The sequence below is a fragment of the Talpa europaea genome (genome assembly GCF_964194135.1).
Source record: "Talpa europaea genome assembly, chromosome: 8".
Classification (NCBI taxonomy): domain Eukaryota; kingdom Metazoa; phylum Chordata; class Mammalia; order Eulipotyphla; family Talpidae; genus Talpa; species Talpa europaea.
This window is the reverse complement of record NC_140075.1, coordinates 32,124,973-32,141,042: the sequence shown is the minus strand read 5'-3', so window position 1 is coordinate 32,141,042 and position 16,070 is coordinate 32,124,973. Positions and strand designations below refer to the sequence as shown.

Sequence of the window (16,070 nt, the reverse complement as noted above, 5' to 3'; positions counted from 1 at the left end):
TCAGTTATTCTTGGCCATTTTCTGTCCAACTAATCTGAGGGGACCTATATGCTTCTTCCTATTCTATTCACTGCTAATGACAAAAAAAAAAAAAAAAAAAAAAAAAGAGGGTAGAAGGGTTGGGAGGTTTATTTGAAAAAGGTCCACAGTAGCATCTGTCAAGTAGGCTCCATTTGACTGAGAAATGCTGCTATAACAAACTTTTGAAAGGTTAGTTTGTAGTTGATAAAGACAAAAAATTCACAGCAGAAACTAGACAGTATAGCAAATTTTACTTCAGTATGTGTTTTTTACCTACAGAGATCTACAAATATTCATGGTGAGGGAAAACAAGTAAGATTTTTCTGTCTCAAATTTTATATTCTAAGGATCTGTCTGAAGTCTCCTACCTACTCTAACATCACTCTATAGCAGCCATAAACCTGAGTTCAAAATAATACTTTTGAGTTCTCCAGTGATTAACAGGATTTAAAAAAAAAATTTAATCCATATAAAGGCAATTTTCTTTTCTTTTTCTTTTTTTAATAAAGATTTATTTATGCATACAAGAACGGGGTACAGGCCAGAGGTGTGGGGGGGGTGAGAGGATTCACCAGAGACAGAGGGGAACAAAACAGGCAGACTGACTGAAACACACTGCTGAGGGGAGCAGCGGGTGAGTCAGGAGAGGTCTGCTGCACCATGTAGGTAGTTCCCTGGCTGGGGATCCACCTTGTGTTGCAGAGGCTTTGGATAGCTTCATAGGTTGCATCTTAATCCCTTGCACTGCCACGGAGGCCCAGAGGCAATTTTCTTAATTGTCCAAAATAATGAAATAGATGCCCTAGCTTGGAGGTGCTCTGCGTTAAGCTAGTAGTCTGGGCTAAAAAGTGATAATGCAGATCAAAGAACAGGGAGCTTTCAGAATGTCCACGATCCAGAGGCTCCTATGCCCAGCAGGGAGTGGGAAAGGAGAAGAGCAGAGCTGCAAGAAGCCCATGGTTCTGAGGGCTGGGACCAGAATAGTAGCAGGAACCAAGAACCTTGTGGGAGGAGAGTTACTGAAAACCTTGATCCTCACTGCATGGCTTGCCTGTCAACCTTTTCTCTTACATATGCATAGATATTTGGATGAGACTCGAAGGTAAGGACATTGAGACACGATTAAGCTGTGAGTGGCTATGAGTGACAGAGGGAACTCTGAGTAAGCAGTAAACAGCGGACACTGAATCTACTCAAGCACAAGTTCTGGGTTCCTCAAGTGCTGTGGAGGTGCTACACACTGCCCCCCTTGTAGAAGCTGAGAAAAAGGATGAAGGGTAAGTAACCGCATACTTAGGACTCTGATCTAACAATGGGAATATGAAGTCAAAATATTTCCAAGTGTCTCAAGAAACTGCAGACTATAAACATGCTATGATGCATTCCAGACATAACACAGTTTCAAACTTAACAGTATATGAGGGAAGGAGTGTGGTCCACAGAACTGACTTTTGAAACACAAAAAATAAAAGATGTTCCCGCAGGAATAATGGGAAAGGAAATTATTCAAGATCTTCTTGTACTGTCTATGCATTTTAAAAAGTAGAAAAACAAAGAAAGCAAATTACTTCACAGAGCACTCTGCTTTTCTAACAGATTGGGTTGTTTTTTTTTTTTTCAGTTTGAGAGGAATTAAAGCCCCTCCACTAAAAATAAAAGAATGAAAGTTGCATATTCACTACCTCTTGCTGTGGAAGGCAATTTTAGGCCTATTAAATTATTTAAGATTAAGAGAACATCGCTACAGTCAATCAGAATGCAATCATTCCTAATTTGCATCATTCCTAATTTGCATATGCAGGGTACTGGTAAATACTATTCTAGCTGTTAATTAAATTTCTTTATAACAAAAAACTCTTTTTACTTAAGTGGAACTTCAGGCTAAGTACACTTGTTAAAAATATTTTTCTTGACTGCAGGACAAGAGATTAAGCACGAAGGTGAAATCCAGCCTCTCTCCAGGAAATTCTTAAGGGGAAAATAAGGTATTTTAAATCAAATGGTAAACATGTAGGAATGCTTAAAGACCACAGCCTGTAAATCTATCTTTCATTAAGGTTCTGGATCTTTTAGGGCCCTGTTTGGTGGATAGGTTAGGAAAGTCAGCTTGATTGAAACAATGAACAGTCTGATTTTTCTCTTCTAAAAGTCAAGGCCAAAAATTGAGAATACCAGACAGGAAGGGGAAAGGTGAAGAGCAAAGGGGGTAGGGGCGCAGTGGACTTCGGTGGAGGCCCGCGGGCGTGGGGGTGGTGTGGTAACATACATTTGAAGAGGTGTGGTCCTAGACCTCTAAATCAGTGTTGTAAACCATTGTTACCTCAATTTTTAAAAAGTCAACGCCATTATTCTGAGAAAAGTTCAATCTATTGAAGAAAACATTTTGTCTAGCTGAAGTATTTCCCAATAAAATAAGGCATCCTGGTAGAAATTCTCTTCTAACATGGAAGTGAGATTAAAGAGATGAGAAAAAAACAGAGAGAAAAGAGCTAACAAATCGTGCCCTTTTGCAATAGGGCTGAAAAGAGACTAAAGCCACGAATGTCCTGCAAAGGCATCCAGTAAAAACTGCTAGGTACAAGGAACATAACTAATCAAGAGTTTTCTTACACAATTTTCTTTCCCTAAGAAATTCTTACAGATCTTACATTATAGGTCTCAGCTTAAGGAAAAGAGACTGCCAGGAGTCATCAACTCAGGTCCCCTCAAAAACCTGTTTGTCCCAAAGCCCTAGTATCTCCACACTCACCTCATCATCACTGTCAGACGTTTCAGAGTCTGAGGACGCTGCAGGCTGACTCACAGGGGGCTCCTTCTCCTCAGAATCACTACGTTTCCGCTTTGCCAGCGACAAGAGCTCCTAATAGGGCAGAAGCAGTCACATGAGTTTTGTTCAACAGAGAAAAAATATGCAAGAATAAAATGCCTACACACCCTACATCTCTTCTACCTCGCTGTGCTTTGAATTAATGGGAAATGTATGCTTGAATGGAATAGATTAGAAAACTCAGCTGGAGGCTATCCCCATGTTGTCACTATCTCCTCTATCAGCTACAGAATTACTGATTTTTAAAAGATTGATTTTTATTTATTTATGCATACTAGAGCTGGGGTGTAGGCCAGAGGTACAGGGTGGGGAGGGGTGTGAGAGGATTCACCTGAGTGGGGAGCACAACAGGTGACCTGGGGCCTCCCTGGTGGGAGGAGCTAAGTGTCAGCACTATGAAACTACCCACAGCCACTGCAGCAGTTTGATCCTCAGCCAGGGAGGTGACCCACATGGCGCAGCAGACCTCTTCTGACTCGCCCACTACGCCCCTCAGCAGTGTATTTCAGTCAATCCACCTGTTCTGTTCCCCGCTCTGTCTCTGGTGAATCCTCTCACCCCCCACACCTCTGGCCTACACCCCAGTTCTTATATGCATAAATAAATAAAATAAAATCTTTTTTAAAAATCTTAAAAAAAAAAAAAGGTCTGCTGTGCCGTGCCATATGCGGGTTAGCTTCCTGGCCTGGGATCGAACTCAGGCCACAGTGGTGATAGTGCTGAGACTTAAACCCTAGGCCACCAGGGAGGCCCTTTGAGGTCATTTTTAAATGCTTAATCCAGAAAAAACAAACAAACAACAACAACAAAAATACTCAGGGTCAGACAACAAGCAGTAAGTGTGCTGGCCACCACATCAAAAAATTTGACAACCCAATATTCCCATTCAGAAACAGTGCTTTGTGCTGGTGGTAATATACGAGGGAAGAGAGAGGAAGGGATATGGCATTAAATCTCTGACAATCAGGCTTTGCTTTCTCACTTGGTTCCCCTTTCCTGTTACTTCTTTGCCACTCTCCCCAATCACTAGATGGCAACAAAAGGATACTATCCCTGTCCTTTCTCTATGCTAATTGCTGAGGCAATGATACAGAACTAGATGCCAGACACTTTCCTAAGTATCTAATATTTAATATTAAAGTAAACCTTTAAAAAAGATTTTATTTATTTATGCCTATAAGAACTGGGGTACAGGCCAGAGGTTGTGGGGTGAGAGGATTCACCAGAGATAGTGTGGGGAGCAGAACAAGTGGATCTAGTGAGATTCACTGCTGAGGGGAGCAGCGGGCAACACAGGAGAGGTCTGCTGTGCCATGTGGGTAGCTCCCTGGCTGGGGATTGAACTCATGCTAGCAGTGTATCATCTCTGAGCTACCAGGGAGGCCCAATATTAAACTTCAAGGTAAACCACAACAACCTTAAGGTAAGTATCATTATTATGCCCATTTAAAGATAAGAAACTGAGGAGCAGGAGAGGTTAAGTAACTTACCCAAGGTAACACAGCTAGTACATGGTAGAGTCAGAATTCAAACCAGAGCAGATAGAATCCTAACTCCTAATTTAGTCATGGTTTACTAGTCTAAAACATTTTTCCCTTCTGCCAAAAAAGAGAAGAATACAACCGATAAATACCAGTGGTATTATTCCTTGATGATGATGGTGCTGTACAATTATAGGTCAAATGCCAAGATAGATTTTAAAATAATATATTGCTACAAAGAATGTTTTCTTCTTCCAGTCTCTTCTCTTTCTATTTTAGGAGTATACCCTCCTTGGCCAGAATGAGAAAATGACCTTCTCAGATTAACAGCTGACACACTCTCTTCTTTATAAGCAGTTATGAAATGTTACTCTTGTCATTTCATTAGAGAAAGCTAGCATACCAACTTCCAGAAAATGCTGAATATCACAAGAACATTCTACTTTTTCATATCAAAATGGCAACCCTATAAGCCAAATGCAAATTACAGTAATACTGTCTTTAGAACTTTAAGTATAATTTACATAGTCATTTTACCCTTTCTTATGTATAGGTCCATGAGTTTGACAATTATACAGATTAATCACTCCCACAATCAAGATACAGGACAATTTCAACATCCCTGCAAATTCCCTATACTCTTCACATCCCTCCCACCATCCCACGGCAACCACAGACCATTTTCTGTCCCTGAAGAGCTGCCTGTTGTAGAATGTCATATACATGGAATCATGCAGTGTGTGATCTTGTCAGTCTGGCTTTTTAGCATAATGCATTTGAGATCCATCCACAAGTGGCATGTATCAATAGCTTGTTCCTTTCATTGTTGAGTAATCCATTCACTGTATGGATGTATCACACTTTGTTTATCCATTTACCAGTTGAGAAGCATTTGGGTTGTTTCCATTTTGGAGCTATCATATGTTCATGTGTAGGCTTTGTCTATACACAAGTTTTTATTTCACTGGGGTAAATGTAGGATTGGGATTCCTAGGTTATATGGTAATTTGTATGTGGTCTTTACTATTACCCTTTTCCCCTATTACCTTAGTGCAAATTTATAAAATTTAAAAAGACTTCTGGTAGGTAATCTCTTTCCTAACCTGTTGAGGCTCACAAATGCACTAGAATTCTGTTTGAAGGCCAACTCATTATAATAGGAATATGGATATGTTATCAATCAAATCCTCTCCCAAAACATTAACAATCACATGCAATAGACACTTATTAAAAATTACTGTAACTAAAGATGTTAGTACTGCTTTTTTGTTAAAGAGGTTCCATTCTATACCAAAACCTATCAAATACCTCTCCATCAACAACTGCATCGAATAGGCACAGACGCTCTTCTATGACATTAAATACTACATTTAACAACAGTATGGACATATCAAACATCTTTACAGTGTGAAAAACACCCTTTCTGTCACAAGTTCAGAACTGTACAGGAAGCTACTGATGGTAAGGCTACACTTTATAGTTAAGTCCTTTATAGTCTACTGAGGTTGATAAGTAGAGGAACAGACCAAAGTACAGTGGAAAGCTTTTTCCAACACTGCACATAGAAAGACCCCATCAGATTTGCCTACCTATAGGAGTTGGTTTATCCAATAGCTATATTCAAAAAAGTCAGTCTGACAGGGCAGTAGGTCCACCTGTAGTTCTCTCCTGCCAGCCCATTTCACTGTACTGCACTGGTTGAGATAACACTGCTGTGAGTCTGGTGGTTCTCTCTCCCTACCATCCCTGAATTTCATCTCATCTAGAAAAAATCTTGTCTACTTATCTTGACATTCCTCTAGGGGAACAGCAGTATGGGATGCCAGCATGTTACATCAAATTTAAGCTAACTAAAGATCTGCCTAAATTAATGCCAATGTTCAATAAACTACAGATATGGCTGTGTAGGATACCAAATCTAGCTTCTAGAGCAGTTTCTAGTGTGACTGGAGCTTAGCAGGCCAGGAGGGGAGAATGAAATGAGATGGTTTACAGGTAGGAAGAAACATTTCAATGTTTATAAAGCAGAATCAGGTGCACAGATTTTATTGAAGGCAGTGGGGGGACCATCATATGGTTTTAAACAGGGGAGTAAACATCCTCCCAAAGCTTTTTTTTATTTTAATGCATACAAGAGCTGGGGTGTAGGCCAAAGGTGTGGGGGAGGGGGTTGGGGAGGGAGAGGACACACCAGCGACAGAATGGGGAGCAGAACACTGGGAAATCCACTGCTGAGGGGAGCAGAAGGCCAGACAGGAGAGGTCTGGTCAGCTCCCTGGCCCAGGATCAGGATAGAACTTGTGCTGCAGAGGCTGGTGATAGCTTGATAGTGCTGAGACTTAACCCCTTGTGCCACGAGGGAGGCCCCACCCAAGGCTTTTTAAAAGAGCACTCCAACTGACAAATGAACAGACCTAGAGGGGTCAGGGTCAAAGTACAGAGAGAAGTCATAGGAATTCACAGCAGTGTCATCAGTGAATACTGACTTGGACAAAATAAGTAAGAGGGAAACCCAGGGAAACCTGGAAAGACTTGAGAGATGCCGAGGAAAGAGCAGTAATTCAGAGGTTTAAATATTAGATGTTAATTCCCATTCTTTCTTTTATATCCAAATTGTTGATGGAGGAAATGATTCCAACAGTGGCCACTGCTTACTTTTCAGGAGTAAGGAATAGAGCCACTGTGTGCATATATTGTGTGTCCCTATTTGTGGGACAGGGAGGTATTTGTTTTGTTGAATATACTTTTATTTTTTAAAAAAGAAATCAATGAACATATATACAAAAAGTGTGTAATTCCAAAGTGGCATTATCCTTTAACATTTCACATGACTGGTACTAAGTGTGGCAACTTTCTCTTCAAATTTCCAACAAAAGAATTATATTGTAAATAAAAACAATGCACTATATAAAAATGCCCCCAAATATTATAGTTGACAAAGTAAAATCAGTTTTCAATCCATTCAAAATAAAAGCTACATAAGGGCCTCCCCGGTGGCACAGAGGTTGAGCGCTGGGTTGCGAAGCTGCCCGCAGCCTCTACAGCGCCGGTTTGATCCCCGGCTGCTCCCTGGCCACCGGAGGAGGGTCCCACATGGCGTGCAGACCTCTCCTGCCGCCCGCTGCTCCCCTCAGCACTGTACTTCGGTCCTTCTGCCTGCTCTGCTCCCCGCTCTGGCTCTGGTGAATTCTCTCACCCTCCCGCGCTTCTGCCTGTACCCAGTGCTTGTATGAATGAATGAATGAATGAATGAATCTTTAAAAAAAATAAAAAATAAAAGCTACATAAAAGTAAAATAAATTTCCACTATTATTTGTTTTTACTTAGCTCCCTCTCCTAATATACTTTCTTTAAAAAAAAAGATTTATTTTCTTTTTATTTATGCATACAAGAATTGGGGGGTAGGCCAGAGGTTCAGGGTGTGTGTGTGTGAGAAGATTCACGAGAGACAGAGTGGGGAGCCATAACAGGAGGATCTACTGAAACACACTGCTGAGGGGAGCAGCGGGCGTGAGACAAGCAAGATTTGCTGAGCCATGTGGGTTAGCTCCCTGGCTGGGGATCGAACTCAGGCCCTAGTGGCTGGTGAGAGCTTGATAGCTAAGACTTTAACCCTTGTGCCACCAGGGAGGCCCTGATATACTTTCTAACTAATGCTGAAAAGGAAAAGAGGGGCCTCCCTGGTGGCTCAGGGGTTAAAGACAGTGTCATCAAGCTATTGCCAGCCACTGCAGCACCAGTTCTTCGCAGCAGACTTCTCCTGTCTCACCTGCTGCTCCCCTCCGCAGTGTATTTCAGTAGATCTGCCTGGTCTGCTCCCCATTCTGTCTCTGGTGAATCCTCTCACCCACGACACCTACCTCTGGCCTATACCCCAGTTCTTGTATGCATAAATAAAAATAAAATGGAAAAGAAAGGAAATCAGTATTACAGTAGAAGGGTTGGAACAAGAACCCCCAAAATGACAATGTCCCTTATTTGTTGTTTTTTTAAAGATATATTTTAATTTATGCATATAAGAGCTGGGATATAGGCCAGAGGTACAGGGGCGGGGCAGGGGTGAGAGGATTCACCAGAGACAGAGTGGGGAGCAGAACAGGGAGATCTACCGAAACACACTACTGATGTGAGTAGCAGGAGAGAAAGGAGTGGTCTGTGGTGCCATGTGGGTTAGCTCCCTGGCTGGGGACTGAACTCATGCTGCAGTGGCTGTGAATAGCTTCATAGTGCTGAGACTTAACCCCTTGCGCCACCAGGGAGACCCCAATGTCCTTTATTTGTAAGTAATCCTACAATAAGCAGAAAAGTTAGAAAACTTTCCACATGGATGTGCCAAGTAGCATATGCTTATTCAAAAAAAATTTATAAAGTGCCTAGTATGTATCATACAGACATTATTTTCAATAAACTACTTGATGTCTCCACTCGGATATTTCCTAGACAATTTTAAACTCTACACATCCAAGACTGAATTTATGATCTTTGCCTTTATACCTGATCTTCCTCCAGGGATCTGTGTCATACCAGAACCTCCTCCTTCTTACCCCAACATCTAGTCCGTCATTATATCCTCTCAGACTTATATCCTGAACATCATGTCGAACTGAAGCTGCTTTCTGTGGTCTCCATAACCACCACATGGGTACACATCAGTCCTATTTTCAGTATTGACCAGGTGCATACCAGGCACTGTTCTAGGCGCAGGGATATTACAGTGAACAGGTAATCCTTCCCCTCCTGAGCTTCCATTCCAGGGATTCTTATGTTCTCCATCTCCTCTCACCTGGATTCCTCCATCTGCCACCTAATTGATGTCCCTTCTCCAGATTACTCTCCACATAGCAGCCTGGGCAAATTTTTATTTTTATTATTTTTTTAAAGATTTATTTGTTTATCCATAGAAGCACTGGGGTACAGTCAGAAGCATGGGAGGGTGAGAGAATCCACCAAGCCAGAGTGGAGAGCAGAGCAGGCAGACTGACGAAGTATACTGCTGAGGGGAGCAGCGGGAGGTAGGAGAGGTCTGTGCGTAGCGTGGGACCCTTGCCAGTGGCTGGGGATCGAACCGGCGCTGCAGAGGCTGCGGGCATCTTCACAACCCAGCGCTCAACCACTGGGTCACTGGGGAGGCCCTGGGCAAATTTTTAAAGACAAACTTGAATGCCTCTTCCAGCTTAAAATCTTCAATGGTTTCCTATTACCTTTACCATAAAGTCCAAGTTCCTTAACATCCTCAACATGACCCTGTAGTGGCTTTTAAACTTTTGAATTGGGCCCTACTGTATGACAAATTATACTTCACATCCCATGTACATGTATATGGAAAACACAAGCTTCACAAAACAATGCTTATCTTCACTAGATCTGACACACTTGATGCTTTCTATTGGACTCGTCTTCACTTGTATATTTCATGCTTGCTGTGGTCTACTAAAGTGACTTTTCCATCTTCAAAGGGTACAAAGAAAGATTACCTCAACTTTGTTTAGACCACTCATTCTCCAACCAGTTATATCCCAGTCACTCTGTGCTGCTTTCAGTTTCATGACGGTGCTAGCTCCTTCCTGACTCAGGGCTTTTGCACATGCTGGTCCCTCAACCATAAACATTTAAAACTCCCTTTACTCTTTAACCTTCTAATCTCGTTCTCCCTAAAATATATTTTAGATCTGTTTAAATGTCACTCCCAGAGGGCCTCCCCGGTGGCGCAGCGGTTGAGCGCTGGGTTGCGAAGCTGCCCGCGGCCTCTGCGGCGCAGGTTCGATCCCCGGCTGCTCCCCGGCCACCAGAGGAGGGTCCCACATGGCGCGCAGACCTCTCCTGCCGCCCGCTGCTCCCCTCAGCAGTGTACTTCGGTCCTTCTGCCTGCTCTGCTCCCCGCTCTGGCTCTGGTGAATTCTCTCACCCTCCTGCGCTTCTGACTGTACCCTGTGCATGTATAAACAAAAACAAAACAAACAAACAAATAAATAAAACATGCCTCTATAAAAAAAAATAAATAAATAAATAAAAATAAATGTCACTCCCAGATTTCTCAACCTGCTAAAGACGGAGCTTTCATATGATCCAGCAATTCCACTCCTAGGTATTTACCCAGAGGTGGAAATTGTATGGGGAATATAACCAAGATGAAAATGCATACATTGTGCAAAAATGATGTAAAATACACACACACACAAGTCACTCCCAGCAGGCTAGCACAGGGTCCCTGATCACATTCTTACAGTATCCTTGCTCTTCCTTGGGTAGCACAATTGCTGAGCAATCCCTATTCCTGTCTCTCCTTCTTCCCTTCTTATTAGAAGCTCCAAGAAGGTGGAAAGGATTTCCAGGTTGTTTACCTGATAGCCCTAGTGTCTATCACTAACACTTCTGTTGGAAGATAAATGATCTCTGCCCTTGAGGAACTATAGTCCTGGAAGAGAACTAGAAAGACGGTAACAAAACTGGTGTCAAAAGATGGATTTTGAATTTTTTCTAAATTGCTCTGCTAAAACTCCCATGGGACTCAATCTTCCTGGCACTACAGACACTATAAAGAAAAGTTGTGTGAAATAGCAAATGTTACATCACGCTAGATGCAACATTATGACACAAATTTAAAACTTCACAAGTTAACACTGACACTTCTAACAAGTTCATCCTAGACCAAACTTTGTTCTCATTAATACAAAGAAGACCATATTAATGACAAACACAACTTTTAAAACTTTCCAACTTTTATGTGGAAGGTTTATGGAAGGATACTTTGTAACACTAACTTTTTTTTTTCCACAAATAATGTCTGAAGGGACCTCCCTGGTGGCACAAGGAGTTAAGACTCAGCACTATGAAGCTATCCGCAGCCACTGCAGCACAAGTTCAATGCCTGGCCAGAGAGCTATCCACATGGTGCAGCAGACCTCTCTGACTCGCCTGCTGCTCCCCTCAGCAGTGTATTTTAGTTGATCTGTCTGTTCTGTTCCCCACTCTGTCTCTGGTGAATCCTCACCCCTAACACCTCTGGCCTATACCCCGTTCTTGTATGCATAAATAAATCTTTAAAAAAAAAAACAAACAAACCAAATAATGTCTGAAAATACTTCCTAGAAAATACTTAGGGGGTCTATTTTCCCAAAGATAAACTTTTAACTACTGAAGAATAGAGGAAAACAGTATATGACAGGGCCTCCCCGGTGGTGCAGCAGTTAAGCGCTGGGCTGTGAAGCTAACCACAGCCTCTGCAGTGCCGGTTTGATCCCCAGCTGCTCTCCAGCCACTGGAGGAGGGTCCCACATGGCGCGCAGACCTCTCCTGCCGCCCGCTGCTCCCCTCAGCAGTGTACTTCGGTCCTTCTGCCTGCTCTGCTCTCTGCTCTGGCTCTGGTGAATTCTCTCACCCTCCCTGCGCTTCTGACTGTACCCAGTGCTTGTACAAATAAATAAATCTTAAAAAAAAACAAAAACAAAAACAAAAACAGGATATGACAATATAATCACCATTTTAAATAAAAAATTATGAAATAAAGCAGCCCAGTATGAATGTAGCTCAATCTTTTTTTTTTTAAGATTTATTTATGCATATAAGAACTGGGGTACAGGCCAGAGATGGGGAGGGGCAGTGAGAGGATTCACCAGAAACAGAATAGGGAGCAGAACAAGCAGACTGACTGGAACACACTGCTGAGGGGAGCAGCGGGCGAGTCAGGAGAGGTCTGCTGTGCTGTGTGTGTTGCTCCCTGGCTGGGGAGCAAACTCCTGGTGCAGTGGCTATGGACAGCTTCATAGGTTGCGTCTTAACCCCTTGTGCCACCACGGAGGCCCTCACTTTTTTTTTTAGAAAGGCAGAGTAATGTTTTACAAAACTCTGGCTTCTTCATTAATTTAGATGCCTTTCATTTTATAGAACCCACTGCATAAATAGTATTCCATAAAGATATAATGATATAAATTATTTCCATTCCAGTACATAATAGAGGGGAGCCTAAAGATTTACCTCAAAGTGTGTTATTTTTCCCCCAAGAGGTGCCAAAGGCAATTTTAAATGATGAAGGGTACGGCGAACATTTAAAAAAAGGTCATTACCAGGTGACAAATTAAAAGAAATCTTTCCAATTCTCAGAGGTCTGAGTTTAAAAAAAAAAACAACAAAACTTTGAAAAAGTTAAACTACTCTGCCTCAGTTACTACATACCTCTTCCCATCAAGATGAAAGGAAAACAGGTTTCAGAAAAAGCATCCCAACAATTCAAATGGTTTTGGACATTGCGAAAACACAGCAGTTTTGTCTCCTTTCTCTCCCAAACTACTTAGGTGTCTGAAAATACGTGCAAGCAGACTGGTCTCAACCATTAACATAAATAAGTACCTGGGTTATAGCTGGTAAAAATGCAGAGTCCAGGGCTCCATCCCCTGAGGGTCTGACACAGTTAAGTCTGGAGTGGGAGCCCTTCTGCAGTGCATTTTTAAATAAGCAACCCAGCATCTTCTGGCACAGGTGGTCCTCCTCCCACCATCAGGGAAAAAACCAGCACAGAAGGCTCACTTGCCTCACCTGCATTAAGGACTAAGGTAGAGAAGCTCTCTGCCCACTTATGACTATGCAGGACCCTCTCTTTTCCTAAATAAACCTGTCCTTTTAAAATGAAAAAAAGAAGAAGAAGATGAAGATAAATAAATTAAAAAAAAAAAAAGGACTAAGGTGGAGATAATATTTCTGACATAATGGCTTAGATCCCCTTCTGGAAAAACCCAGGACAAAGGACCGCCTTACTAACTGTGCTCTATTCTCCAACTAGACACTCAAGAGATTTGTCATGGTTTGTTCTTTTCCACAAGGACCATATAATCAATAGCAAGCACAATGTCATATTCCCAATGAAGACTGAGAACTAGTTGGGGCAGCCCAAGGTATCTTGGGCAGGAAAGGTCCAGGATGTGTTAATTTTGTTCTGAAGATTCCTAAAGACTCCTGCCTCCCCAAAAACAAAAACAAAAACAACAGGCTGATAATATCTGCTGAAAGTCTCTGGTGAAAACTTCTAGAGGGCATACTTCTTTTTCTTTGAATCCTGAGAGCCTGACAAAGTGCTGAACAGCTAGAAGGGCCTGGCGGCTCTGGTAGGATGTACAGGGGAAGGGAATTTTGATAAAGTTCCCATCCAATTAAAAAAATGCCAGTGAGTGGTTGAAGAGGAAGGAGTTGAAATTGCTGTTAAAGTATACTAGGTACTACTTACACATTTCATACTTAGTCCTTTTTTACAAATAGATATGAAGAGTTAGGTTTAAAGTTGCACTCCCCTCCAGTTCTCACTTTGAAAAAGCTGTAGATCAGGTAAAATCTCTACTAAATAAGGAAACTCTCAATTTATTTTGTCAGAATTCTGTGGAAAATGACTAAGGACAGAATAATTTGCAGCATTGTTCACATGTCATCAGAACAGTGTTAACAGTGCTTTACTAAGGGAATTCCCCAAATAATATATTTAATTGATGTACCAATTTCCTTTAAGTCATTCAATGTACTTTACAAAGATGATTTCTAACAATATGGAATACCATCACAAGATATTATTCTTATTTTGCAAGATGAAAAAAGGTTGGTATATGGAAAGAGTATATAGGCCTGTAGTCATGCAGATCTGGATTCAAATTCCAACTCTACCACATACAAGTTGTGTGAATTTAGGAAATTACTGAACTTCTTCAACTTCTGTTTCCCCTGTATATACAGTGAAACCAACTTCACCATAATTTGAAAACTTAAAGATGTAAACTTAATAAATAAGATGACTACTTCACCCCTGACACTATTTAAATGGCAGGTAAATTTATTACCAGAAACATCAGAAAACTGTAAAATTGTAAAAAATAATAATGACAAGGTCCTCCCAAATATCACTCTAAAATTATCAAACAAACTTTCCCAATCAAGAATATTTTTTTTCATAGTTTTGTGAACTTAGGAGCCTTTCACATGAGATTTTCAACTTAATTTATAATGCCTATTCCAAAATGAGATTTCTATTCCTTTGACAGTTCTTCACTAGTCCCACTACTGCCCTAACTCCATACCACCATTTTCAAAAACAGCCCTGTTTTCAACAAATATTCAGGCCCTCCTCCTTAAAAACCTTTCCTTTTTACTGTCCTAATATTTTAGTCTGAGACCTCTTTCGAAAGCTTTCCTTTGCAAGTGCTTGCACCAATTTAATGCTTACAAGTACTTGATCCTTACAATAATAGCCCAATTAGACGAGGCTGATGTCATATCTGGACTGTATAGCTAAGACCAAAGATGCACAGCTAGAAAGCACCCTCGGCCAGCCTAGAACTCAGAATTTCCGATCCCTACTCAACTCTGGCACATCCTTTCTTTCTAACATTTATTCACAGAACATGGAAGCAAACCCTCTTTCTGTCTCCTGGTGGTTATCACCAGCGCATAGGACAGTACACCCGAGAGTACAGAGACAGTCCGGTGTACACGAGGGCACATAAACAGCTCCAGCAACCTCAAGGCATGGACGCTGAAAGTTACTTTCCACGGTCCCTGCACAATCCTGGAGGAAGGAAGAACTGCGGGGCGTGCAAGAAAAGGACCAAAGGCCGCGGCCACAGTCCCTCCGTGTCGCCCCGTGTATTTCCCCCCCGGGCCCTCCCTCCTGCCTGCTCCCCGGAGCTTTCCCGGCCCAACACCCCAGCGAGGGCCACAGCACCCCAGCGAGAACCACGACACCCCAGCGAGGACCACGGCACCCCAGAGGACCACGGCACCCCAGCGAGGGCCACAGCACCCCAGCGAGGACCACGGCACCCCAGCGAGGACCACGGCACCCCAGAGGACCACGGCACCCCAGCGAGGGCCACAGCACCCCAGCGAGGACCACGGCACCCCAGAGGACCACGGCACCCCAGCGAGGACCACGGCACCCCAGCGAGGACCACGGCACCCCAGAGGACCACGGCACCCCAGCGAGGACCACGGCACCCCAGCGAGGACCACGGCACCCCAGCGAGGACCACGCTCGCCCCGCGACCGCGGCTGCCCGAGGAGGTCCATGCCCGAGCCCCGCTCGGCAGGCGCGGCCGCGGCTCGGCACATGGGCGGGCGCCCCTCCGCGGTCCACACCCCCGGCCCGAGAAACTTCACCTCGGAGCCTCCCGGCCCGCCCGCGCCGGCGCCCCCGGCCCGCGCCCCGGCCCGCGCCCCGGCCCCTCCGGCCCCGGCCGCGGACGGGCTCCCCGGCTCCCCGCCCGCCGCCCCGAGCCGAGGCCCTGCAGCCGCCGCCCGCCGCCCGCCGCCCCGCCGGGCCCGGGGCTGTCCAGGCCGGGGGCGCGGGCGGCGGGCGGCGGGCGGCGGGCGGGAGGGAGGCCCGGCCCGGCGCTCCCGGCTCCCGCGGCCCGCCGAGCCCTCCCGCCGCCGCCCGCGCCGCCGCGGCCTGCCTCACCTGATCCAAGTTCTCGTCGCTGCCGCTGTCCTCCGTGTCCGAGTCGATCACCACCCGGCCTTTCCGCTTCTTCACCATGGTGGCGCCGCGGCCCCCGCGCCGGCCGCCGCCCGGACTCCCCGCCCGCCCGCCTGCCAGGGGGACCGCCACTGCCGCCGCCGCCGCCGCCGCTCGACCCACACAAAGGCGACCGCGCATGCGCGCTCCGCTCCGCCCCTGGCCCCGCCCCCCGCCCGGCGCAGGTCGTTCGCCGGCGCCCGGCGCCCCGCCCCGCCCCGCCCCCGACGCAGCGTGGGGGCGGGGCCGCCCG

General features: G+C 44.5%; 1 protein-coding gene across 1 annotated transcript in view; it reads right to left on the bottom strand.

Annotated features, from left to right (window-relative positions):
* RTF1 (RTF1 homolog, Paf1/RNA polymerase II complex component) overlaps positions 1 to 15,958 on the bottom strand; it is a gene marked incomplete at both ends in the record, with an annotated part of 54,469 nt that extends 38,511 nt beyond the window's left edge. The window contains 2 exons of the mRNA XM_084239886.1: positions 2,771 to 2,881; positions 15,761 to 15,958. Coding sequence (XP_084096012.1) covers positions 2,771 to 2,881; positions 15,761 to 15,958 — 309 coding nt within the window. The remainder of the gene's footprint in view (positions 1 to 2,770; positions 2,882 to 15,760) is intronic.
* Positions 15,959 to 16,070: the final 112 nt, after the last annotated feature.